The 26654-nt window shown below is 39.2% G+C and overlaps 1 protein-coding gene across 6 annotated transcripts in view; it reads right to left on the reverse strand.

The window, feature by feature from the left end:
• LOC126292120 (zinc finger protein 701-like) overlaps nt 1–26654 on the reverse strand; it is a 170085-nt gene that overhangs the window by 106388 nt on the left and 37043 nt on the right. For 3 of the 6 annotated variants that reach the window (XM_049985951.1, XM_049985949.1, XM_049985947.1), the window contains exons 3-4: nt 23723–23791; nt 16315–16428 (exon numbers count right to left, since the gene is read on the reverse strand). In XM_049985951.1, the coding sequence (XP_049841908.1) occupies nt 16315–16428; nt 23723–23791 (183 nt within the window). The remainder of the gene's footprint in view (nt 1–16314; nt 16429–23722; nt 23792–26654) is intronic. The other 3 variants (XM_049985952.1, XM_049985950.1, XM_049985948.1) reach the window with 1 other exon arrangement.

Consider the following 26654-nt stretch of genomic DNA (forward strand, 5'->3'; position numbering starts at 1 on the left):
TCTTAGGAAATAGAGGTGTGTTCACACAACACAGAATGTAATACCCCATAGGAGGCTGTCCATGTTACAAAAAGTTGGAACACACCATTCACACAAAGCAACTGGTAGTGCTGGTACAATCAGTACACATGCAACAGCACACGTACCTAATGTGTTCCAAAATCCCACCCATAAAAACAGGATTTTCCAGTGTTCACTGAGAAAGACGTAGGGTCAAGTGTTTTGGATGGACCTCATCTGCTGACAGTTTGTATACACAGCAGAACAGTCATCTTAGTCTCACTAGCCTGCAGTGCAAGATCAAAATATGAATACTACACACTTCCTCCTGCTTAGGGAAATAGAGCAAATTGGCTGGTTCTTTCTGCATTTTATGTGGTTATGATGGGCTTCATGGAACTTGCAGAGGCACCATTAGTTCATGGGCAGTTCCTTGGAAAACCCCCACAGAAAGGGATCATTTACTATATTTTCACCATCACCAGTGGACTAGAACCAACCTAGGACTGCAAGGCAGCTATGCACAGCAAACAACTGAAATATTTACAACACGTTCCAAAGATCCCGATCTCTAACAACCTTGAAAATTTTCACAGTGTCTTCACCTATTTGCAAAATATGGAAGTTCAAAGTTATCCTGCTTCTACACATGAAATCCAGTATGTTGTGAATTCTAAATAACAAATAACAGCAGTAAATTGCTCAGGTTTTAACAGTATATCCTCCAGATATTTATCTACGAGAGCTATATCCCGTTTCCAAAAATCTGTTTTTTTTTTTTTTTTTTTTTCCTTCCAAAACACAGCTGTGGATTCCACAACAGCCATACACAGCAAATGGCAGTCATTTTTACGATGTACTCCTAAGGTACAAATGCACTCCTAAGATACCCACCTGAAGCAAAGTTGAAAATGTTCTTCATATCTTGATCAGTTTCTGTACTAGAGAGGTTCAGTGTTAGCCTACTTGTACACGTAAAACACACATGTAAAATCCAGTGTGAGGCAAAAGTTTAGTTTATAAAGTGACATAGTATGGAGAAATAATTTGTAAAGTCTCTTATAATTTGTGAACCTTATGTTGTTGTGCTGAAGCACATGAAAAACATTTTTCACATAAAATTTGATTTCAGCTGTAAAATTAGTTTTGCATTATTTTAGTTTCACACAAGTAACCTAAATTTTACTGACCACCATATTTCTTTTCATAAGAGTTACATCTCCTGTCGCAGCAGGGAAAAGAAGGGAACCAGCAAAACAATCCTGTCAGCACACAAAAAATGCATAAATGTTCCCATTTATTTAAAAGACTGAGCAAAAAGTGATGTACCAGCATAAGTGCTCTCATTTATTTAAAAGACTGACTGAAAAATGGTGTACCAGCTGTTTCATATTACCTTCTTCAGCACATTTAAAAATGTTCCCCAAAATTTTGGCATCTGAACATTTTTTTTCTGCTGAGAGAGGAGAAGACTGTAACAGTGGCAAAGACATGCAAAAGTAAGAGCGTTTGTGTGCGCATTTGTGTGTGTGTGTGTGTGTGTGTGTGTGTGTGTGTGTGTGTGTGAGTGTGCGCGTTGTGCATGCGCATATGCGTGTCTATTGTTTATGAAGGCCAATGGCTGAAAGCTTAAATTGCGAGAGTCTTTTGTTGTGCCTATCTGTGAGTCAGAATCTCTGCTATATGGTGAATAACAACTTTCCTTCTCATAATATTGTATCGAGCAATAGTTCCATAAGATATAATTTTCCCTGGAATGTATTATATTGAGTATTTTAATCATTTCTGTACAGCAAGACTATTAAAATAGTGGACAGGTCAAATTTCTATGACTCTAAACATCCAAAAGTAATCACATAGACTTACACAGCACTTTTTTAATATTGCAGACACAAGTAATCCTTCAGTTGTTCAATTACTTCTGTTTACACAGAATGCAGCAAGTTCAACCATTTCCCACATCAAATTTTTTTTTAATTTTGATATATTTTTACAATAATTATGTGCACCTTTAGGTTTTTAATGTGGCAGATACTCACCTACACCATAATAACTCTTCTAAGTAGGTATGCACAAACATATGTTTTAAATGCTGAAAATCCTGAAGAGGGGCAGCAACCTTTTCAGTAGTTGCAGGGGCAACAGTCTGGATGATTGACTGATCTGGCCTTGTAACAACAACCAAAACGGCCTTGCTGTGCTGGTACTGCGAACGGCTGAAACCATGGGGAAACTACGGCCGTAATCTTTCCCGAGGGCCTGCAGCTTTACTGTATGATTAAATGATGATGGCGTCCTCTTGGGTAAAATATTCCAAAGTAAAATAGTCCCCCATTTGGATCTCCGGGCGGGGACTACTCAAGAGGATGTCGTTATCAGGAGAAAGAATACTGGCGTTCTACGGATCGGAGCGTGGAATTTCAGATCCCTTAATCAGGCAGGTAGGTTAGAAAATTTAAAAAGGGAAATGGATAGGTTAAAGTTAGATATAGTGGGAATTAGTGAAGTTCAGTGGCAGGAGGAACAAGACTTCTGGTCAGGTGACTACAGGGTTATAAACACAAAATCAAATAGGGGTAATGCAGGAGTAGGTTTAATAATGAATAGGAAAATAGGAATGCGGGTAAGCTACTACAAACAGCATAGTGAACGCATTATTGTGGCCAAGATAGATACGAAGCCCACACCTACTACACTAGTACAAGTTTATATGCCAACTAGCTCTGCAGATGACGAGGAAATTGAAGAAATGTATGATGAAATAAAAGAAATTATTCAGATAGTGAAAGGTGACGAAAATTTAATAGTCATGGGTGACTGGAATTCGGTAGTAGGAAAAGGGAGAGAAGGAAACGTAGTAGGTGAATATGGACTGGGGCAAAGAAATGAAAGAGGAAGCTGCCTGGTAGAATTTTTCACAGAGCACAACTTAATCATAGCTAACACTTGGTTCAAAAACCATAAAAGAAGGCTATATACATGGAAGAAGCCTGGAGATACTGACAGGTTTCAGATAAATTATATAATGGTAAGGCAGAGATTTAGGAGCCAGGTTTCTATTGTAAGACATTTCCAGGGGCAGATGTGGACTCTGACCACAATCTATTGGTTATGGCCTGTAGATTAAAACTAAAGAAAATGCAAAAAGGTGGGAATTTAAGGAGATGGGACCTGGATAAACTAAAAGAACCAGAGGTTGTACAGAGTTTCGGGAAGAGCATAAGGGAACAATTGAGAGGAATGGAGGAAAGAAATACGGTAGAAGAAGAATGGGTAGCTTTGAGGGATGAAGTAGTGAAGGCAGCAAAGGATCAAGTAGGTAAAAAGACGAGGGCTAGTAGAAATCCTTGGGTAACAGAAGAAATATTGAATTTAACTGATGAAAGGAAAAAATATAAAAATGCAGTAAATGAAGCAGGCAAAAAGGAATACAGACGTCTCAAAAATTAGATCGACAGGAAGTGCAAAATTGCTAAGCAGGGACGGCTAGAGGACAAATGTAAGGACGTAGAGGCTTATCTCACTAGGGTAAGATAGATAATGCCTACACGAAAATTAAAGAGACCTTTGGAGATAAGAGAACCACTTGTATGAAAATCAAGAGCTCAGATGGAAACCGAGTTCTAAGCAAAGAAGGGAAAGCAGAAAGGTGGAAGGAGTATATAGAGGGTCTATACGAGGGCAATTTTCTTGAGGACAATATTATGGAAATGGAAATGGAGAAGGATGTAGATGAAGATGAAATGGGAGATACGATACAACGTGAAGAGTTTGACAGAGCACTGAAAGACCTGAGTCGAAATAAGGCCCCCGGAGTAGACAACATTCCATTGGAACTACTGACGGCCTTGGGAGAGCCAGTCCTGACAAAACTCTACCATCTGGTGAGCAAGATGTATGAGACAGGCAAAATACCCTCAGACTTCAAGAAGAATATAATAATTCCAATCCCAAAGAAAGCAGGTGTTGACAGATGTGAAAATAACCGAACTATCAGTTTAATAAGTCACAGCTGCAAAATACTAACGCAAATTCTTTACAGACGAATGGAAAAATTAGTAGAAGCCGACCTCGGGGAAGATCAGTTTAGATTCTGTAGAAATATTGGAAGAGGGGAGGCAATACTGTCCCTATGACATATCTTACAAGCTAGATTAAGGAAGTGCCAACCTACATTTCTAGCATTTGTAGACTTAGAGAAAGCTTTTGACAATGTTGATTGGAATACTCTCTTTCAAATTCTGAAGGTAGCAGGGGTAAAATACAGGGAGCGAAAAGCTATTTACAATTTGTACAGAAACCAGATAGCAGTTTTAAGAGTCGAGGGACATGAAAGGGAAGCAGTGGTTGGGAATGGAGTGAGACAGGGTTGTAGCCTATCCCCTATCCCCTATGTTATTCAATCAGTATATTGAGCAAGCAGTGAAGGAAACAAAAGAAAAATTCGGAGTAGGTATTAAAATCCATGGAGAAGAAATAAATATGTTGAGGTTCGCCGATGACATCGTAATTCTGTCAGAGACAGCAAAGGACTTGGAAGAGCAGTTGAACGGAATGGATAGTGTCTTGAAAGGAGGATATAAGATGAACATCAACAAAAGCAAAACGAGGATAATGGAATGTAGTCGAAAAAACTCGGGTGATGCTGAGGGAATTAGATTAGGAAGTGAGACACTTAAAGTAGTAAAGGAGTTTTGCTATTTGGGGAGCAAAATAACTGATGATGGTCGAAGTAGAGAGGATATAAAATGTAGACTGGCAATGGCAAGGAAAGCGTTTCTGAAGAAGACAAATTTGTTAACATCGAGTATAGATTTAAGCATCAGGAAGTCGTTTCTGAAAGTATTTGTATGGAGTGTAGCCATGTACGGAAGTGAAACATAGACGATAACTAATTTGGACAAGAAGAGAATAGAAGCTTTCTAAATGTGGTGCTACAGAAGAATGCTGAAGATTAGATGGGTAGATCACATAACTAATGAGGAAGTATTGAATAGGATTGGGGAGAAGAGAAGTTTGTGGCACAACTTGACTAGAAGAAGGGATCGGTTGGTAGGACATGTTCTGAGGCATCAAGGTATCACCAATTTAGTATTGGAGGGCAGCGTGGAGGGTAAAAATCATAGAGGGAGACCAAGAGATGGCTACACTAAGCAGATTCAGAAGGATGTAGGTTGCAGTAGGTACTGGGAGATGAAGAGGCTTGCACGGGATAGAGTGGCATGGAGAGCTGCATCAAACCAGTCTCAGGACTGAAGACCACAACAACAACAACAAATGGATTGCCCAATGAAAGTGCTAACCCATAAGACTGTATTGCAAGTTAGACTAGAGGTGCTTTTGTCCAATATATACATAGTGAGCTGATTCTCAAGGATATAGAACAGACTATAAAACATGATCACATAATACACATTTACAAAAAAATTAAATGGTCTTCATGGAAGCAGAACAAGTCAGAAAATTTTGAACATATTTTCATTTAAAGGGTAATATCCTTATCACAGAAACATGCAATGTGTAATAGTTTGAGGTACACATGATAATTCTTGGGTATTCTAACCATACATCAAACAGAAAGTAATTAAAGAGCACTTATTTATATTATCGTCATCACTGCACTGGATATGTGCAGAATTCAGATTTTGGTTGGCTGGTTTAAAAGAGGGGGAAAGGGACCAAACTACGAGGTCATCGGTCCCTTGTTCCTAATGAAAGATGCCACAAGTACGAAAATAAAATAGAAGAGACATATAACACACAACAGAAAGAAAGAAAAGACCACAAGAACAAAAGAAAGGCAACAAACACTAAAAGGAACAAAAGAGAACAACACAACACAGAGAGAGGCAAGAAACAGTTAGAAGAGAATAAAACAAGGAAGCAGATTACAGTGCCTGGCCGACTACAAAATAAAAAGGAAAAGCCACATTAAAACCTTCAACGAAAAGCACTGCGGTGGAGGAGACAGAAGGACAAAGGACAGGTGCTAAAACTCAGATCAATTGATAAAACCTACCCTCACAGATGAAATGACAAACCAAATCAGCCGATGAGGTGTTGTCTGCTAAAATCAACAATAAAGAGTACAGCAACCAAAGATGAAGTCACAGGGCACCCAAAGAAGAACATAGCAGAAGAATATGGGCCACTGTCAACTGGGCGCCGCACCGACACTGAGGTGGGTGTTCACGGCGCCGGAGCTAGTCGTGGCTCACCCATGCATGGCCAATGTGGAGCCTGCAGAGAACTGCAAAGTCCCTGTGCAACGCCCTCATTGAGGACTTCCACACATTCGCTGTCCCCTTAATTGTTCACAGTTCGTTGTGCATACTGAGATTTCAACATTCCGTTTCCCAAAGCTGAAAAACCTTGCAGCGTAATAAAGAATGCAGGTCAGTTGTGGGGAGGCCGATCACCAGAAGTGGTTTCCACATAGCCTATTTGGTCAGCCTGTCAACAAGTTCATTTCCTAGGATTCCGACATGACCAGGAGTCCAGACGAACACCACTGAACAACTGGACTGTTCCAGGGCATAGATGGACTCCTGGATGGATGCTACCAAAGAATGACAAGGGTAGCACTGGTCATTAGTTCTCAGGCTGCTCAAAGATTCAGTACATTTAAAAAATGGAGATACTGAAGTGCATTAGAGATGGCCACCAGCTCTTCAGTGAATACACTGCACCCATCGGGTAAGGAATGCTGTTCAATATAGTCACTGTGCATGTAGGCAAAGCTGACGTGACCATCAGCCATCGAATCGTTGGTGTAAACCACTTCATAGAACCAGAACACATCAAGAATTGAGAGGAAGTGACAGGGGAGAGCTTCAGAGTTAACGGAGTCCTTAGGGCCATGTGAAAGGTCCAGATGAAGCTGTGGCTGAGGCGTACACCATGGAGGCCTATGTGAACGGACTGCAAGTAGAGGTGGTAAAGGGAAGAACTCCAGTTCGGAGAGAAGAGACAACACACAAACCACAATCGTTAGCCCCGAACTGGGCCACTGATGCGGGAGACGGACTAACACCGACGGGAAAAGGAGATGGTAATTTGGATGCTCAGGGGAACTACAAATGCGTGCAGCATAACTGGCGAGCAGTTGCGCATGTCTGATCTGCAATGGAGGGACCCCAGCCTGCCAGGACACTGGTCATCGGACTCATTCTAAAAGCTCCTGTCGCTAGTCTAACCCCACAGTGGTGAACAGGGTCGAGTAAATGGAATGCTGAAGGCGTTGCCGAACCACAAACCACACTCCCATAGTCAATTCTGTAGAGCTGAAGCAGTTTTGCGTTCTGCACCCCAACTGGTGTTGCTCAGGCAGTCAAAGGCATTGAGGTGCTGCCAGCATCTCTGCTTAAGCTGATGAAGATAAGGGAGCCAAGTCAATTGAGCATCGAAAACCAGTTCTAGGAATCGATATGTCTCCACTACAGTGAATGTATCATTATTAAGGTAAGGTGCTGGTTCCAGATGAACAGTACGACACCAACAGAAGTGCATGAGACATGACTTTGCGGCTAAAAACTGGAAGCCGTGGGCAGAGCCCATGACACTACCTTGTGGATGGCTCCCTGTAGGTGCCGCTCAGCAACAACAGTACTGGAGCAGCAGTACGAAATGCAGAAGTCGTCTGCATACAGAGAAGGTGAGACGGAGGGCCTGACAGCTGCTGCTAGACCGTTAATGGCCACTAAAAATAGAGACACACTTAATACAGAGCCCTGCGTGACTCCATACTCTTGGATATGGATAGAACTATGGGAGGCACCAACTTGGACACGGAAAGTATGGAGCAACAGAAGAGTTGGTCACACATAAATCATTTAGGCTCCTCTTCAACATAAATTAATTAGTCATTATTTTTATGGCTACTGGCAAACTTACTGAAAATGTGTGTCCTGAATCATGGACACCTTTCTTAACCCAATAAAATAACTTTAATCATGTATAAAAATTATCCTTATTTCTAGTATTGATTCATGAGGTAAGCTGTTTGTTTCAAAAAGAGATTTATTCATCACAAATTTCATTAAAATATGATTATATTGGGAAGCAGTAGTTAGTATCCACAGTTCATTGAAGAGGGCTCTGTAAGTTGTTATTGAGATCACATGACAAATAATTCATATTATCCACTTTTTGCCCCAGAAAAAATTAGTTTCACTCACTTGTGCAAACAGTTCTAGAATATTTCTCAAGTGTGTGGGACCTGTACCAAATAGGATTAACATGGTGTATAAAATGTATACAGAGAAGGGCAGCACAAATGGTAACAGGTTTGTTTAACCCGGTGGATAGTGTGGGAGAGATACTGAAGGAACTGAACTGGAAGACTCTTGGAAATTGGACGTAAACTGTCCCAAGAAAGTATATTAACAAAGTTTCAAGAACTGCCTTTAAATGAGGACTATAGAAATATACTACAACCCCTATTATTGCTCATATTAGGATCGTGAGCATAAGATTAGTAGGCCCCGGATTTTAATGACAAGTCATATTTTTTTCTGAACTATAGGGTGAATTTTAGAACAATTTATACATAAATATAGGCATTTTAGTGTCAAAAAATGTATTTTGATTGTGCATATAAAGTCATATTTCAACAAATTTTAGTAATGGGTCATATTTCCATCAACTTTTGCCAAAAATGCACATATTGTTTTTCTCGTATCTTACGGGATACACAAATAATAAAATGAATATGTTCCTCACGAGACAATATTTAACGTGCTATTATGAAAGATAAATGGATAAATCAGTACACAGCTTTATTTCTCAGGACTGTAGCAGAAAATCGGTGTACCACAACAGCCGTTTCGTGAACATAAAACAGAGTGAACATAAAGCAGAGTTGACAATATGCTCTCAGAGCCAACAAAGGTGGCTTCTGCCATAATAATCATCGCAGTCGCATAGGTGTTCCCAGTAACCAGTTTGAATACAGCCTTTGCCTTGTTCAATGTGCCTAAAGCAAAGTGCTCCAACCGCGTGAAGTTGCAAGGAAATGTTCAAGAATTTGGAGAGAAGTTCTTTAGTACTGATGGGAAAATACTGTTTTGTAAACTGTGTGAAGTTAAAGTTAAACGAAGTGCTGAAAATAACAGCAGGCAAATGCTGTTATTTGAACAGGCAGGTCAATTGTCAACCGTGCAATCATTCTGCAAGGATTTGTGAGAGATGGTGTCCTGCAACATCTCATTGGAAAAGCTGAAGAACCCATGCTTCAGGCAGTTCTTAAAGAAGTACACAACACATCCAGTTCCAGATGAATCTACACTGAGAAAAAACTACTTATCTGTATGCTACAATGATGTGCTCAACAAAATACAAATTACTATTGCTTAGCAGAAGATCTGGCTGTCGATAGATGAAACTATGGATATTAGTGGGCGATATATTGCAAATGTTGTTGTTGGTGTTCTAAAAGCTGATGGCTCTGGAGATATGTTTCTACTAATGTGTGAAGCTCTTGACAGAGTAAACAATTCAACAATTGCTATTTTGTTTGACAACACTCTGAAGCTACTGTGGCTGGATGGTGCGAAAAGAGACAACGTTTTGTTGCTTGTAACAGATGGTGCTTTATATATGGCTAAAGCAGCCAAAGGGCTTCAGATTCTCTACCCCAGTATGGCGTACGCCACTTGCCTTGCAGATGTATTGCACAGAGTTGCCAAAGAGGTGCGACCAAATTACCCTGATATGGACAAATTAATTTCCTGTGGCAAGAAAATCTATGTGAAGGCTCCGCTATGGGTGCAAAAATTCAAGGAACAAGCACCTTCAACGCCCCTCCCACCTAAACCTGTTCTTACATGATGGGGTTCTTGGCTTAATGCTGCTGAGTATTACGGCACCAACTATACCCAAATAAAGACAATCTTCTGTGAGCTTGATAGCGATGAATCAAGTGCTATCAAAAATGTGAAAGAAGTTTTTACTGATACACTGTCTCAAAACTTGGCATACATCAACGGCAATTTTTCAGTGATATCGAAAGCCATCAAACGACTAGAAGCTGTCGGCACTCAGCTATGTGAGGCCCTGAGTATTGTGCAACATGTGCAGAATGAGTTGGGTCGAGCTTGTGGTCATGTGGCTGACAAAATGAAAACCAAATTGCAAAGTGTTCTCCAATGGAATCCTGGATATTCTACACTGTGCCAAATTAGTGACAGTCTTTCAGGGAATGCCACAGCATTTGAAGATACTGAAACAAAGCTGTACTTCAGTGACCTGACTGTCTTCAAATACGCTCCAGTGATGTCTTGTGAAGTGGAGAGGAGCTTTTCCAGATCCAAAACTATCCTCAGTGATAACAGTAGATCTTTGACAATGGAAAACATGAAAATACACCTTGTGATCCAGTGCAACTTTGCAGATACTTAAGATTGACATATGGTATTAAATAGGGTGAAATGCTTCAAATACTATGTAGAAATAAAAACATTGTTTTACTGTTTCGATAGATGATCTTTACACTGTACTTTGTGTTTAGAAAATAAAACATTCAGACATTCAAACAAATAGGTGCAAATTAGCCACAAACCCTACGGAAAGAAAGAACTATACTTACAATATTTCGAGAAGTGAATTTTGTATTACTTTATGGTGAATAAAAAATTAAATAACACACAAGAATGCTTTAAATAAACTTCTGTTAAGTCATATTTTATTTTTTATGGTCATATTTATGCAATTTTTAGGTCATAAATGCTTGCATATCTCACTGTTTTTTAGGTAATTAAAATCCAGGCCCTAAAGATTAGAATAATTACAGAAAGCACAGAGGTATTCAAACGATCATTCTTCCCATGCTCCATATGTGAATGGAACAGGAAGAAACACTAATAACTGGTAGGACAATGTGATCCAATATGTCAGGGATATTACAATCTTCTGATCAAGAATGATTCGGCAAACTGTAATTCGATGAAAGATGGAAATTATGAAGAACAGACCATGTTAACATTGGAGTCTTCTGGCTGCAGTTGTTCGTCCAAAGAGAATCTGGCAAAAAGTGCACCAGAGTTTTTTGACTTCAGAGTGTCCACTCTGTAATGAGCTTCTGACCTCAGGAAAATAGGACCAGTGTCAAAATCTGGGAGCAGTAGTGGCCAAGTACTGCCTGCTGTAACTTGGTGGACGGAACATTTTGTTCAGAAAGGTTTCACATTTTGCCAAGGCTCCAACCGCCATAACATTGTTGTTTATCACTTTGCCTCCTTGAGGAAGAAAGGAGCTGTTGGAATTTTTATCTGAATTTAATGTTTGCTACCGTATTGAACACATAATCAAATTCTCTCAAAACAATTGCATCTGAAAATAGAGACCAGTCTACTCTTTCTCAGGAGGTCAGGAAGGTGTTAGGCCGGGAATCTGGAATATTTATTCTGGAATAATTATTTGGGGTCTCTTTCTTACAAGGAGAGGTGCCCAATGGTGGGACTCACATTTTGAAACCATTTATATAGTGATGTAGGTTAAGGTATAAGGTATCACACCCTACAGCTATTCACAGTGGTGGGCTCTACTTTCTGAGCAATCGATGGAAAAAAAAATTCGAAATGCAGCTGATCCTCTTCTCTGGGTAATCAGTTACATCGATCTCTAAAAGCTTCTGCTCCGAAGACTATAGCAGGGTACGGGAATTTATTAAGCTACTTCTCTATTCTTGAAATAATTTGTGTACTGGTGGAACACTTTCAATTCATCATGGTATACTTTCAACTTTCAACAAAAAGCAACATTGATGCTTTTTCACGTAAGTATGTAAACTCTGGCAAGCCAACTCGTGTCTTTAAATGTCAGACTCGATAAAACACAAGTGCAATATCATAGGTCTTAACAATCCAATAATTTATGGACACCACATGCACTCTGTCTCAAGCAGAGCTAAGACATGAAGTAAGTTAAAAGTATATAGTCAATTGTTTTCCTCTCTTTTTCTACAATAATCACCTTCACTAATGCATCAAAGAATACTACATAATTATTCCTTGAGTTTTCATCACGTTTTCTGTGGTGCTGGTGGCAAACATTTGTCAGTGACTCGTCCCTCTTACAGTCTTCTAATAACAAACTTCCAACCTGCACACAGAAACAGGTAGATCGGTAAAGACATTCTCACTCTCCCGCACTCATACCCAAAATATCGGGTGTTTGAGATGGTGGAAGGCCGAGTGTTTCTAGAATTTACACCAAAATTCTTGAGGCACTACATATCCCTCCCCTTGGCTCAAACATGTGATATTTTATACATATTCATTATGTACAATAATATCACATAAGATGATTCTTTATCTTTTAACAGTACGTCTCTTTCTACTAATAACCGTGCATATTTTGCCACAATTGTAAAACGTGAACCTTTCAATCCATGTTGGAGTTAGCCCTTTTCAATCTCCAAAAATTTGTAAGTACCAAATTTTTGTTTTCTATTCCTCTTCCAGTCATAAATTCCAGGTGTACCTGACGCATGATTAATCTATTGTTTGTTCCTATTTTTTGTGCTACCTCTTCTAAGTACATACTTATTCATCACATATTGTAATTTGGAGAAACTCTGGGTAAAACAAAAGTGTTATCTTCTTGGACATTTGTAACCTGAAATGTAATAAGACTATTGATGCATTGAATTCAAACTTACCAGACCACTTCCTTTAAATGTGTGACTTCTGTCACAATACTGCCCTTTTTCCCCTTCCCCAGGATTCCTACTTCACCAGTACTTGAGTTAGAAGCCGGAGGAGGTATTATGTTAAATTTCTCCTACAGAAACGACATTCTCACCTTCACCTTACTATAACATATTAGCTGTTTAGTTAACCACATTACTATCTTTTGCACACATACAATACTCTATTCAGTTTTTGTCATCTCAATATCACTCTGTTTAATTAATACTCTCATATTATACTTTCCACTAATATAATATTCTATTTGTTTCATTTCATTTCTAGAGGTCACTGTTTATCTGTGATCTTCTTTAACCAGTACATCTTGTAGTCATATTCCAGTTTCATATATACTAAACCTATAGGATAGTTTAAGAATTCAAGAATAGATTACAGAATAGTTCAAGATTTGAAGGGAATTTGGTACAGGAAAAATAGCACAGAAGAAATACCGAAAACAACTAGGGATCCGACAGTCGTCACTCCTCCCGTTAACACAGTATGTTAACGTCCCTGGAAGACAAATGTGACTCTGCCCGGATCCCATTGATCTGAGATTAACCTCACTTGAGCAAATGCAGACCAGTACTTCACATTAAATTTTGTGTGAAGGTCTCCCCACAGCAAAACAATTACCACTTTACTAGGAAACACAAGTAAAGTTGTTTTATTTTCTACTTTGTCACAGACAAGTCTGAATTCTTCGCACAAGTCATCCATAACCTTGCTAGCATCATTAAGTTTGGAAAAAGCAACCATCAAAATGTTTCCAGAGATTATACTCTCAGTAACTTCTCGATCTTTAATTAGTTCAAATGGTTCCGCCAAACTACTTACATTTATAATGTCAAAGTTGGCTATTTTTCCTTTAAAACTTTATCCTATATTATCTACTTGCAAACTAACAATGCGTCTAGTAACACCTGGGATTTTTGATTGAATAATCGACATTACTTCCTGTGCTCTCTTTCAAAGTATTCATTTCCTGTCTTACATAATTAAATTTAACATTACATACATTTTCACAAAATTTTAATTTTTCACTAAATTCAGATTCTACATTATTGTATTTATCTTCAATATCAATTCTAGTTTTTTAGCTAAATTCTGAAATTGCTCATCCTGTCTCTGGTTAAATTCAGTAAATAGTTGATTAACATCAGTGTTCAAAGAACTAGAGTCAATTTCAGTTTTTAATAAAACTATATTTGCTGCTTGACTGTTCAAAGTGTCACTTTGATTACTTAGAATTTCACTCTGAGCATCTAATCTTTCACCTAGAGTGGCTGAATCAGTCTTCTGGTCATCCAACTTAGCACTTTCGTCATCTAATCTAACATTTAGTTCTTGCCTTAAAGTGGTTGAATGTGCACTCAGTGCATCTAATTTTTCACTTAAAGTTGCAATTTGGGCATTTTGAGCTTTGATTAAAATCACTACTTCAGACCGATCTGACATTTCCCAAGTCACTTTAATGGCCCTGCTTGGTTCTGAAGTTTGTTGATGTTCCTGATCCATAATTTTATTGATCTTAGACCTAATAATCACCCAGAAGAAAATTCACCACTGAGTACAGGAACTACACTAAACAGTTTATCATTCAACCGTCTCCTCAACTTTACCAAATAATTATTGGTTTTTGCTCACCCGTCGTAGAGTTCTAGCTGCATTGGTGAGCGGATGTTTAATCAATGCCAATGGACAGCAGTGGTGCCAGCAGCATCGAATGTTGGTTTCAGTGTCATCGGCGGCGAGCAGACACAGAGTCAGCACTAGTGAGCAGCAACTGGTGCGGTTGGCATCAGTGGCTGGTTACTGCATCGGCCAAAGCTGTACGTGTGTGAAAACTGCTTACTCTCCACACCCAATCTTCTTAGTCAAAAAGCTGGCGTCTTCTCTTCTGTGGCTTTGGTTGCCAAAATCAAATGTTTTTCATGACAGAAAATAATACATTCTTATTTCTGTAGTCTATTGATCACATATATGAACTTTAGCGTCAACGTACTCGTTGATTAACGATGTACTAGAACTGCTATGCAGAACAAAATTCTCTTCTTAGAGATATAAATATCTCCATTGCCTCACTCGTATCTCGAGGTTTAGAAATATTTAAGTACATTGAGACATAATAGTTGGTGTGAAACCCATATGAAAATATGAACATGCAACTTGACTTCACCAAGTCCAAGACATGAAGTGAGTTAAAAGTATATAGTCAATTGTTTTCTTGTCTTTTTCTACAATAATCACTTTCACTGACACATCAAAGAATGTTCCATAATTATTCCTTAAATTTTCATCATGTCTTCTGTGGCAATAGCGGAAAACAATTGTCATTGTCAGTGACTTGCACCTCTTACAGTCTTCTAATAACAAACTTCCAACCTGCACATGGAAACAGGTGGATTGGTAGAAATGCTCTCTCTCTCCCGCACTCATACCTAAAATATTGGGTGTTTGAGATGGTGGAAGACCGAGTGTTTCTAGAATTTACACCGAAATTCTTGAGGCACTACAAGTTATTGTGCGATCCTTGCACACAAGAGATTTTGAGTTTGAATTTTGTCATGCACTTTGAATTTTTTTTATGTTTTTAATCTATATTGAAATGACTGGCCATTATTTTTATTCAGTAAGTGGTTTACATGTAATTTTTTTTATTTCTAGTCCTTTGTTATATCATTTTAATCAGTATATTAACTGTTTCAATTGCTGTCATTTCTTCTTCCTATAATTCCTTTTCCAATTGGAATCTCTGTGAATGTGATTTTAATAATCATTATTTACTGATTTCAATTTATTTACTTCTCTTTTATCATATTCTATTTCCATTCATGTTATTGCACCCCTTATGTTTATTCCTCATTTTGCTGAATCTTGTTTTACATAGGTTATGATCCCTTCTTTTGTTTCAATCTTCATCTGCATTACTTTGTACACAGTGCAGCAAGAATTTATGTTTTAAATGTTTATGTGACAATTTTCATTAAAAATAATGGACATCTAGTAATGAGAAAAGCATTTCTGACACCACTGCACAGTCCATACAATAGATTCGTGTTTTGTTTTTAACCAATAAATCAGCAGTTTTAAATGTGTAAAAGTTATGACTGATAAATGAATGAATGATAGGAAGAAGAAATGAGAACAACTGACACAGTTAACATGCTGATTAAAATGATGTGACAAAGGAATAGAAGCAAAAAAACTACATTTAAACCAGTTAACTGAATGAAAATAATGCTTACAGAAATTTCAATAAAGGTTTAAATATAAGATATTTCAATGCAGCTGACAAGATTCAAACCCACAACCTTTTTCATGCGACATCCTCATGATAATCACTACACTGTGAAAATACTTTGATTAACATAACTGTTTTTAAAGCCGTAGAACATCACGCAAATACCAAAATGTTTTTTTGGCCATTTTTCACAAACAAGAGACCAGCAGGGTGAATGGCTGCAGGGTGTGATACTTTGGACCTTAACCTACAGCACTGCATAGTCTGTTTCAAGAAGTCGAACCCTCTCCTCATTAGAAGCCTTTGCCAATGCACAATTATACATAATGACACGTGGAGTGCCCAAATAACAGGATCGTCGTGTTACAGAGGAACGTGACTCACCTCCCCACCATCATTCCTCCCTGTGTGGCCCTCATCATCCTCATACTCCGTTTTGACAATATTGAATGTGCTGGACATAAGGTGGTCTTCTGAAGATGGACATTCCTGAAACAGCTGAAAGAAAATAACCTTTAAGGTGAGGCATGGAGAGCAACAAACTTTCAAGCAAAATCACAGAGAAATGATCAATCCACTTCCCTGTATTTCCATGTCTAATAAATTCCTTTGAATGTAATGATTAGAGTTATGAAGGTGGCACTATACAGGCATCATGTAGCAAATTTATACTGTACTGTCAACTAATCTTCAGGGATGTAGTTCAGATGTGTCACTGTGTACTTGGAGAAAATCCATGCTGTAAAATTTATAATTATTGCAACACAATCATAAATGCCCAAATAATGCATTAGGCTACTGTAATAATAAATGTAACTTAAGTAAATGTACCTCATGCAAAACAGTAATCCAGCAAAGGAATACCACCTTTAAAGATGTTGCATTTAAATGCACCATACCTCAGAAACAAACTCTACATATTGCAAATATTCATAAAGGAACAGTAACCACAATTTTTAGTATTAACTCAGATGAAAGTCCAGGGAAATAATATATTACCAATTAGAAGGCTACTTATTAGCAAACAGTTCTTGCAGCCAATGCCATGAAAGCAATAGTGTGACAGTTTATGCCAGAAAACACGTAGCAGCTCAAAAATTCTCTTCTTCAGCACAACACCACAGAAACAGGATTCGAAATGAGTGTTGTGCTCCACAGTGATGACCTTAAGTTAATGAAGCACAAAGTATCCGAGGCATATCACCCACCAAATGACGATGTCATGTGGTTTATGAGTACATTTACCTGTGTAGTTGGTCTGCCTGCCCTTAATAATTTTACTACATTTGATGATTTTAATACGGATGCAACTTCATAACCTTTTAAATATAGTATTCAGACACGACATGAACAGAGACACTACAAACTGTAGTTTACATTATCTCTAATGTTTTTGCTGATTGTAGCATAATCTATTTTAGTGTTTGTGGTGTAGTGTACGAGCTTACTATATTTAAAAGGTTGTGAACTTACATCTGTGTTAAAATCATCAAATTTAGTAAAATTACTAAGGCCAATCAGACCAACTACACATTGATACATTTACCAGTGTAGTCATGCGGTTTATTGATACATTTACCAAAACCGCATGACATCATTTGGTGGGTGATATGCCTCAGACACTTTATGCTTCACTAACTTAGATTTTCATTATTCTGGTCACTTTTTGTCAGGTGATAGAGCATCTCGATTCAGCTGTGCCAGAATTAACAAAAGCTGTAAAGCTAAATAGAATGCTCAAACATTATCCATAAATACAAACTAGCAGAGAAGAAATGTAATTCTTTATACAAGGTGAAAATGTCTGATGACAAATGGAATAAGTTCTACTCACCTTTGTTAAACCATGGTTCTACCGCTGCCCTGTTAGAAACATAGTAGGTAGTTAAACATTGCCAAAATCGAAGTAATTCTTGACAAACTTCTACCACATCAGATTAGGCACATGCAGAGTGTACATGACCTACACTGGTTTATAAAGCTACTACTCTGTATGTTTCAAAGAAAAACACAAGAAGTCTATCATTTTAATGGATCCATGCAATGAAACTGGAAGTAATAAATAAATTACTGTCAGTCCAGAAAATCCAGCACGTAATGTTGCTGTCAGTGGTTTGACACCAATTCACAAGGATGTCAACATAATGCCAGATCACAGGATATGGTGGTTGTTCACACCACATCACATTGCTCCGACACAAAGGATAAATGGATACAGCAGTGGAAGACACAGCCATGGTATGCTGACAGATTTATTTGGTGTTTTTGAATGATGACGACAAAGAATACCATGCTCTGGATCACTGATGCAGTTCCAAACTACTGGATTGCATAACACACATCTAAAGTCTTGCCCTACAGGAACTAGAAGAACATGCACAACACCACCTCAAAAAACCCTCCACCCTGTTCAATTCCTACTCCTGCCTTGGACTACCACTATCCACCACCTATACAACAATCTCCAACCATCCCACATGTCCCCTCAGAGCTGACAAATCCTGCAGATGTATCAGTCCCTTCCAAAGGCCTCACCTTTTGCCCTAATTCCAAATACAATCATGCACAACGTGTTACAGACCTCTCTCGTTCTCCCAGTCCCTACAGTGGGAAAACCTTTTTGACACCAACGCTACCAATCAGATTCAACTAAATACCAACATTGAACCCTGCCCGACTCAGTTCACTCCTCCATACAACCATGATCCACCCCCACTGCACCCAAATCACCTCCTGTAAACTTTCCAGAATATCTTAACCTCAAACCTTGCTTCACCATCACTCCCCAAATCCACCAACATGCAAACTAACCTTACATCTGCACAAAGAACCGCAATCCAGCAGCTAGAAAATGATCCTAACTTCATAATCCTATCTGCTGACAAGAGTTCCATCAATGTTGTCTCAAACTGCAGGGATTACCTGGATGAAGGACTCCACCAGCTGTCAGATTCATCCCCCTACCAACCCTGCCAGTAACCCCACTCCAGAAATCCAGCACAATTTCCAGCCTTCCTCAAATCCTTAGGCCCATCCCAGAACCTCTCCGCAGAGTTGATCTCTCCCCTCACCCCTGCCATCCCTGCACTCTTACCTTCGACATGATTCCTAAAGTCCATAAACCCAATCACTCAGGATGCCCTATTGTGGACGGTTACTATGCCCCCATTGGTTCGGATTCACTATCCTTCCCATCCCCCCCCCCACCCCCCTACAGTGGTATTCTGCTTGGCAGAAACCTACACAATATCCTCATCCATCCCTACACAAGCCCTCCTGGCAACCCTTCCCTCATGGGTCATATCCCTGCAATAGACCTACATACAAGACATGTCCCATACATTCACCATCACCTACTCCAGTCAGGTCATGAACATCACCTATCCCATCAAAGGCAGGGCTACGTGTGAAATCAGTCATATGATCTACAAGTTAAGCTGCAACCACTGTGTTGTGTTCTACGCAGGCACGACAACCGACAAGCTTTCTGACCACGTGAATGGCCACCGACAAGCTTTCTGACCACGTGAATAGCCACCGACACACTGTGGCCGAGAAATAACTGGATAACCCAGTTGGTGAGCACGCTACCCAACACAATATTCTTCATTTCAATGACTGTTTCTAGATCCTTCCCACCAACACCAGCTTTTCTGAACTGCACAGGTGGGAACTATCCCTGCAATATATCCTAATTGCCCATAACCCTCCTGTCCTCACCCTTCATTATTGATTGTCCTTATCCATCTAGCCCCTTCTCTGTTCCCATTTCAGCCCTCTATTCTACCAATGCACCCAGTCTTTATTTTTATTTTTATTTTTTATTTTTTTTATTTTTCTTTTGTCGTCAGTCTACTGACTGGTTTGATGCGGCCCGCCACAAATTCCTTTCGTGCTAACCTCTTCATCTCAGAGTAGCACTTGCAACCCACGTCCTCAATTATTTGCTTGACGTATTCCAATCTCTGTCTTCCTCTACAGTTTTTGCCCTCTACAGCTCCCTCTAGTACCATGGAAGTCATTCCCTCATGTCTTAGCAGATGTCCTATCATCCTGTCCCTTCTCTTTATCAGTGTTTTCCACATATTCCTTTCCTCTCCGATTCTGCGTAGAACCTCCTCATTCCTTACCTTATCACTCCACCTAATTTTCAACATTAGTCTACAGCACCACATCTCAAATGTTTCGATTCTCTTCTGTTCTGGTTTTCCCACAGTCCATGTTTCACTACCATACAATGCTGTACTCCAGACGTACATCCTCAGAAATTTCTTCCTCAAATTAAGGCCGGTATTTGATATTAGTAGACTTCTCTTGGCCAGAAATGCCTTTTTTGCCATAGCGAGTCTGCTTTTGATGTCCTCCTTGTTCGGTCCGCCATTGGTTATTTTACTGCCTAGGTAGCAGAATTCCTTAACTTCATTGACTTCGTGACCCTCAATCCTGATGTTAAGTTTCTCGCTGTTCTCATTTCTACTAATTCTCATTATCTTAGTCTTTTTCCGATTTACTCTCAGACCATACTGTGTACTCATTAGACTGTTCATTCCGTTCAGCAGATCATTTAATTCTTCTTCACTTTCACTCAGGATAGCAATGTCATCAGCAAATCGTATCATTGATATCCTTTCACCTTGTATTTTAATTCCACTCCTGAACCTTTCTTTTATTTCCATCATTGCTTCCTTGATGTACAGATTGAAGAGTAGGGGCGAAAGGCTACAGCCTTGTCTTACACCCTTCTTAATACGAGCACTTCGTTCTTGATCGCCCACTCTTATTATTCCCTCTTGGTTGTTGTACATATTGTGTATGACCCGTCTCCCCCTATAGCTTACCCCTACTTTTTTCAGAATCTCGAACAGCTTGCACCATTTTATATTGTCGAACGCTTTTTCCAGGTCGACAAATCCTATGAACGTGTCTTGATTTTTCTTTAGCCTTGCTTCCATTATTAGCCGTAACATCAGAAATGGCTCTCTCGTGCCTTTACTTTTCCTAAAGCTGAACTGATCGTCACCTAGCGCATTATCAATTTTCTTTTCCACTCTTCTGTATATTATTCTTGTAAGCAGCTTTGATGCATGAGCTGTTAAGCTGATTGTGCGATAATTCTCGCACTTTTCAGATCTTGCCGTCTTCGGAATTGTGTGGATGATGCTTTTCCAAAAGTCAGCTGGTATGTCGCCAGACTCATATATTCTACACACCAACATGAATAGTCGTTTTGTTGCCACTTCCCCTAATGACTTTAGAAATTCTGATGGAATGTTATCTATCCCTTCTGCCTTATTTGACCATAAGTCCTCCAAAGCTCTTTTAAATTCCGATTCTAATACTGGATCCCCTATCTCTTCTACATCGACTTCTGTTTCTTCTTCTATCACATCAGACAAATCTTCACCCTCATAGAGGCTTTCAATGTATTCTTTCCACCTATCTACTCTCTCCTCTGCATTTAACAGTGGAATTCCCGTTGCACTCTTAATGTTACCACCGTTGCTTTTAATGTCACCAAAGGTTGTTTTGACTTTCCTGTATGCTGAGTCTGTCCTTCCGACAATCATATATTTTTCGATGTCTTCACATTTTTCCTGCAGCCATTTCATCTTAGCTTCTATGCACTTCCTTTTTATTTCATTCCTCAGCAACTTTTATTTCTGTATTCCTGATTTTCCCGGAACATGTTTGTACTTCCTCCTTTCATCAATCAACAGAAGTATTTCTTCTGTTACCCATGGTTTCTTCGCAGCTACCTTCTTTCTACCTATATTTTCCTTCCCAACTTCTGTGATGGCCCTTTTTAGAGATGTCCATTCCTCTTCAACTGTGCTGCCTACTGCGCTATTCCTTATTGCTGTATCTATAGCGTTAGAGAACTTCAAATGTATCTCGTCATTCCTTAGAACTTCCGTATCCCACTTCTTTGCGTATTGATTCTTCCTGACTAATGTCTTGAGCTTCAGCCTACTCTTCATCACTACTATATTGTGATCTGAGTCTATATCTGCTGCTGGGTACGCCTTACAATCCAGTATCTGATTTCGGAATCTCTGTCTGACCATGATGTAATCTAATTGAAATCTTCCCGTATCTCCCGGTCTTTTCCAATTATACCTCCTCCTCTTGTGATTCTTGAACAGGGTATTCGCTATTACTAGCTGAAACTTGTTACAGAACTCAATTAGTCTTTCTCCTCTTTCATTCCTTGTCCCAAGCCCATATTCTCCTGTAACCTTGTCTTCTACTCCTTCCCCTACAACTGCATTCCAGTCGCCCATGACTATTAGATTTTTGACCCCCTTTACATACTGCATTACCCTTTCAATATCCTCATACACTTTCTCTAACTGTTCATCTTCAGCTTGCGACATTGCCATGTATACCTGAACTATCGTTGTCGGTGTTGGTCTGCTGTCGATTCTGATTAGAACAACCCGGTCACTGAACTGTTCACAGTAACACACCCTCTGCCCTACCTTCCTATTCATAATGAATCCTACGCCTGCTATACCATTTTCTGCTGCTGTTGATATTACCCGATACTCATCTGACCAGAAATCCTTGTCTTCCCTCCACTTCACTTCACTGACCCCTACTAGATCTAGATTGAGCCTTTGCATTTCCCTTTTCAGATTTTCTAGTTTCCCTACCATGTTCAAGCTTCTGACATTCCACACCCCGACTCGTAGAACATTATCCTTTCGTTGATTATTCAATCTTTTTGTCATGGTAACCTCCTCCTTGGCAGTCCCCTTCCGGAGATCCGAATGGTGGACTATTCTGGAATCTTTTGCCAATGGAGAGATCATCATGACATTTCTTCAACTACAGGCCACATGTCCTGTGGATACACATTACATGTCTTTAATGCAGTGGTTTCTATTGCCTTCTGCATCCTCATGTCGTTGATCATTGCTGATTCTTCCACCTTTAAGGGCAATTTCCCACCCCTAGGACAAGAGAGTTCCCTGAACCTCTATCCGCTCCTCTGCCCTCTTTGACAAGGCCGTTGGCAGAATGAGGCTGACTTCTTATGCCGGAAGTCTTCTGCCGCCAATGCTGATTATAACCCGGGACTGAAGATGTTTTGATTATGAATCAAAGATGCTACCCTTAGACCATGGGTAATTTAGTCTTTATACTTCTCCTTTTCCAATAGCCCTGCTCTCTTAGCAGCGCCCCCTCCCCTCCCTCCCCCCCCCCCCCCCACCAGTCTAACCTCCTGACTACACCTAGCTGCCCTACCCTCTCTCGACCTCACAACCTCATCGCTGCTAGCTCCCACTAGCAGCACTTTACCATTCCACACCCCTACCCTGCTATCCACCCCTACCCCCTTCCCCTTCCCACCCTTCTTATCGTGACCCAGTTACCCCTGCTGCTTGCAGTCTGGCCTTCAGCTGCCAGAGACAGTGGTCATGATATCTGTAACATCACAAAAGACTGTGCTTATCACCTGGCATGGCACCACAAAAAAGATGCAGATATCAGTTCCTATATTACACAGGAGTCAAACTGCTTAGCATACTTTGAAACAATCTAAAAGGAAGATGTTTTGAGGGAGCAACTTACTAACAAGTAAGCTTTTTCTTTGCACCATACTATCTATAGAGAACTGAGATAGACTGTGGTTTTGTAATTATTTCCAGCAAGTTATGACAAGATTTGCAACATAAGTTCAAAATCCTAAAAATACCATTCACTTTTCTGTGAATTATAGATAAATTATCATTCCACCCCACACAGTGCTAATATTTACAACACAAGATGAATACAAAGATGCACTCACCTCTTTATCGATGCTTAGTGGATCCTGCACATCATTCCAATCGTTAGGCACCTCCCACTGCTGCACATCCTGGAATGGATTGTACTGAGTTACTATTGTGCAAGTTAGTGTCCATGAAGTGATGTTAGGATCATGACCCAACTTTATATTCTTTCTATATTATGTAGCAAATTATATATGAAGCACCTTCTCTATATAATTTGATGCCAATAGCATTTTTTTTTTTTTTTTTTTTTTTTTTTTCGGGTACATATGGGGGCTACCAAATGTAAGTTTTTGTGTTAGGTTCCCAAATGAACACAAAGAAAATAAAATGCATGTACTGCAGAATAGAGGGAAAAGGCTGTTGCATTAAGCACAGACCTATGATTGTGTAATAAAGTATTTAGAGATGATTATCAGTTAACATGGAATTACACACAGATACTGACAAAAGGAATGCCTTCAGCATTTTATGTTTGTAGGGTTCTATCATGTCCAGCCACACTGATGTTATCAGCTGTAAAAAGCACAGACCACAATGAGACATGCAGAAAGACTGCCAATCACATTCTGGAAGGCACTGATAGAGGTGTGAAGCCACACTGACTCCTTTTCCACAGCTAGCTGTGATAGGTTTCTCGGTTGAGAATCCACAGCACAAACAGCCCGAATGAGGTAATTCCACAGATTCTCAACTGTGTTTATGTCTGGGGAGTTTATAGAGACCACAGGAGTACTATCTTCTAACCACACACGTACACTGTAATCTGTGTGACACAATACACTATCCTGCCGGTAGACGCCACTGTGACGAGGAAAACCTAACTGCGTGTATGTACGGATACGTTTCCCGAGGGTAGGTGCGTACATGTGTCGATCCACTGTGGTTTCCAGAAAGACAAGATCACACAGAGAATGTCACAAAAACATTCCCCGGGCCACAATGCTCCCTTCTCCTCCCTGGACCCTCCCAATGATTGTTGCAAGGTGTTTATTCTCAAACTTTTCACACCATAAGTGCCAACAACTGACAATCCAATGGAGTATAAAATGTGATTCATCTGAAAAGGTCACCTGTCAACACTCTGTAGACATTGTAACATTACAGGACATATTGGGACATATTGAAGTATTCCATACTGTAGACTTTTAGGGGATGTCGATACAGATATGCAAAATGTAAAGGGAAACTTTGGTGATGTTTAAATATTGTACTGTGTCAATATTAGGACATTTTGCACAGAAAGAACAAAAATAGAATTAATGTAAATATATATTAGTGTTAGTAACCTATTTTCATTCAATTTTGTAATTATATTTCATTTTGTAAAAGAAAGACTCACTGTTTGCTGTAGCTCTGATTAATTGTATAAATTATCAGTTTTGAGCTAAATTATTTCGTATAATATGGACAAGATACTTTTAAAAACTCACCAGCTAAAGAGAAAGTCTGTGAATGATCGTTTAATGTACACTTCTGGAACCTTCTATGGAGAAATTCTATATTATGATCGCAAAAATACGAAAACTTGTGAAAACTGTTTCATAATCTAATTTCGAAAGACGATTTGTATCAAGAAATATTGCTAAAAAGATTTGTTTGCGTTTTGAAACACGATTTAAATCATTTTACATATAGATATTGTTCTAAATCACTCAAGAAATATCCAGAATCAAATGTCAAGATATTTCTGGAAACATCGGTACAAATCTGGTGAAGGTTATCCAGAAGCTGGTAGAAAAATGTTATAAAATCTATTTGGAAATTATGCTTGTAAGAATTTATATGTACTGATCATTTTACTTACTTTAATCTGTACTAAAATTCTGTAATGTCTAATTTAGTTTTGGGTCATGAATTGCTATCGTATTGTAAACAAAACATTGTTAAAGACTCTCATTGTTTGGAAAGATATTAATACACCTAGGAGTTGTCAGTTGCCAGTTCAGTTCAGTTCGGATATGCAGTGCGGTAGCTCGGAGAGTCAGTTGTTGAGTCTGTGAAGTCTGTCAGTTCTGTTTGTAAATAAACGTCTGTAATGAAGAATTACTTGTTGTCGTCAATATGAACACAAGACCTTTTGCACGAAGCAGACACCTCCTAATGCAACGTTTTAATTTGGTGTTGAGGAGCTGAAATGTTATAATTTGGTGCAGAAAGTCCTGGGACGTTATAATTTGGTTGAGGAAGCTGGGATGTTTTAATTTGGTGGAGGAAGCAGAGGATTTGACGACCACCCAGTGATTCTTCAAAATAAAATACGTCTCTTCTGGGATCACAAGAAGAAAATTCGTCTGTTTTGGGACCACAAGAAGAGGATATACGACGGACCAGTCATTCTTCAGAAGTAAATACGTCGATTCTGGGGTCACAAGAAGAGGAGTGAATCAACCAAGCGAAACCATCCAGGAATTGAAGAAATTTCGCAAAACACGGACACCAACGACCGCCGACGGACACTAAGATAAGTACTTGCTTCCTAAAATAATGGAAAAAGACGCAGATTTCAGTATTGACAACGTAGCGAGTACACCTATTAGGGAAAGTGCTTCTGACAGTGTAGGAATGTTGGAAATGTTAAAACAAATGTTTTCAGAGTTAAACTCGAAGATGGCCGATTCTCGTGCCGAATTACGTCAACAAATTGAACAGACACAACAACAGATGGACAGGTCGATTTCGAAGGCTGTGTGTGATTTAAAATCAGAAATAAATTCAAATACAGAACAGATTGCTCACACTAATCAGGTTCTCGAAGAATGGCGAATTACTTTTGAGTCAAACCAAAAAGAACTTAGTTGTCGTGTGGACACGGTTGAGAGCCAAATTTCTGCCCTTGAAACTGATTTAAGTAACGAAATTTCAAATAACCAGTCAAAACTTAAAAAAAGTTGTTGATTTTGTAAATGAGGAACATTCTCAATTGAGAAATGAATTTGACCAGACAAA

Source organism: Schistocerca gregaria, chromosome 9 (genome assembly GCF_023897955.1).
Source record: "Schistocerca gregaria isolate iqSchGreg1 chromosome 9, iqSchGreg1.2, whole genome shotgun sequence".
In the NCBI taxonomy this organism is placed as follows: domain Eukaryota; kingdom Metazoa; phylum Arthropoda; class Insecta; order Orthoptera; family Acrididae; genus Schistocerca; species Schistocerca gregaria.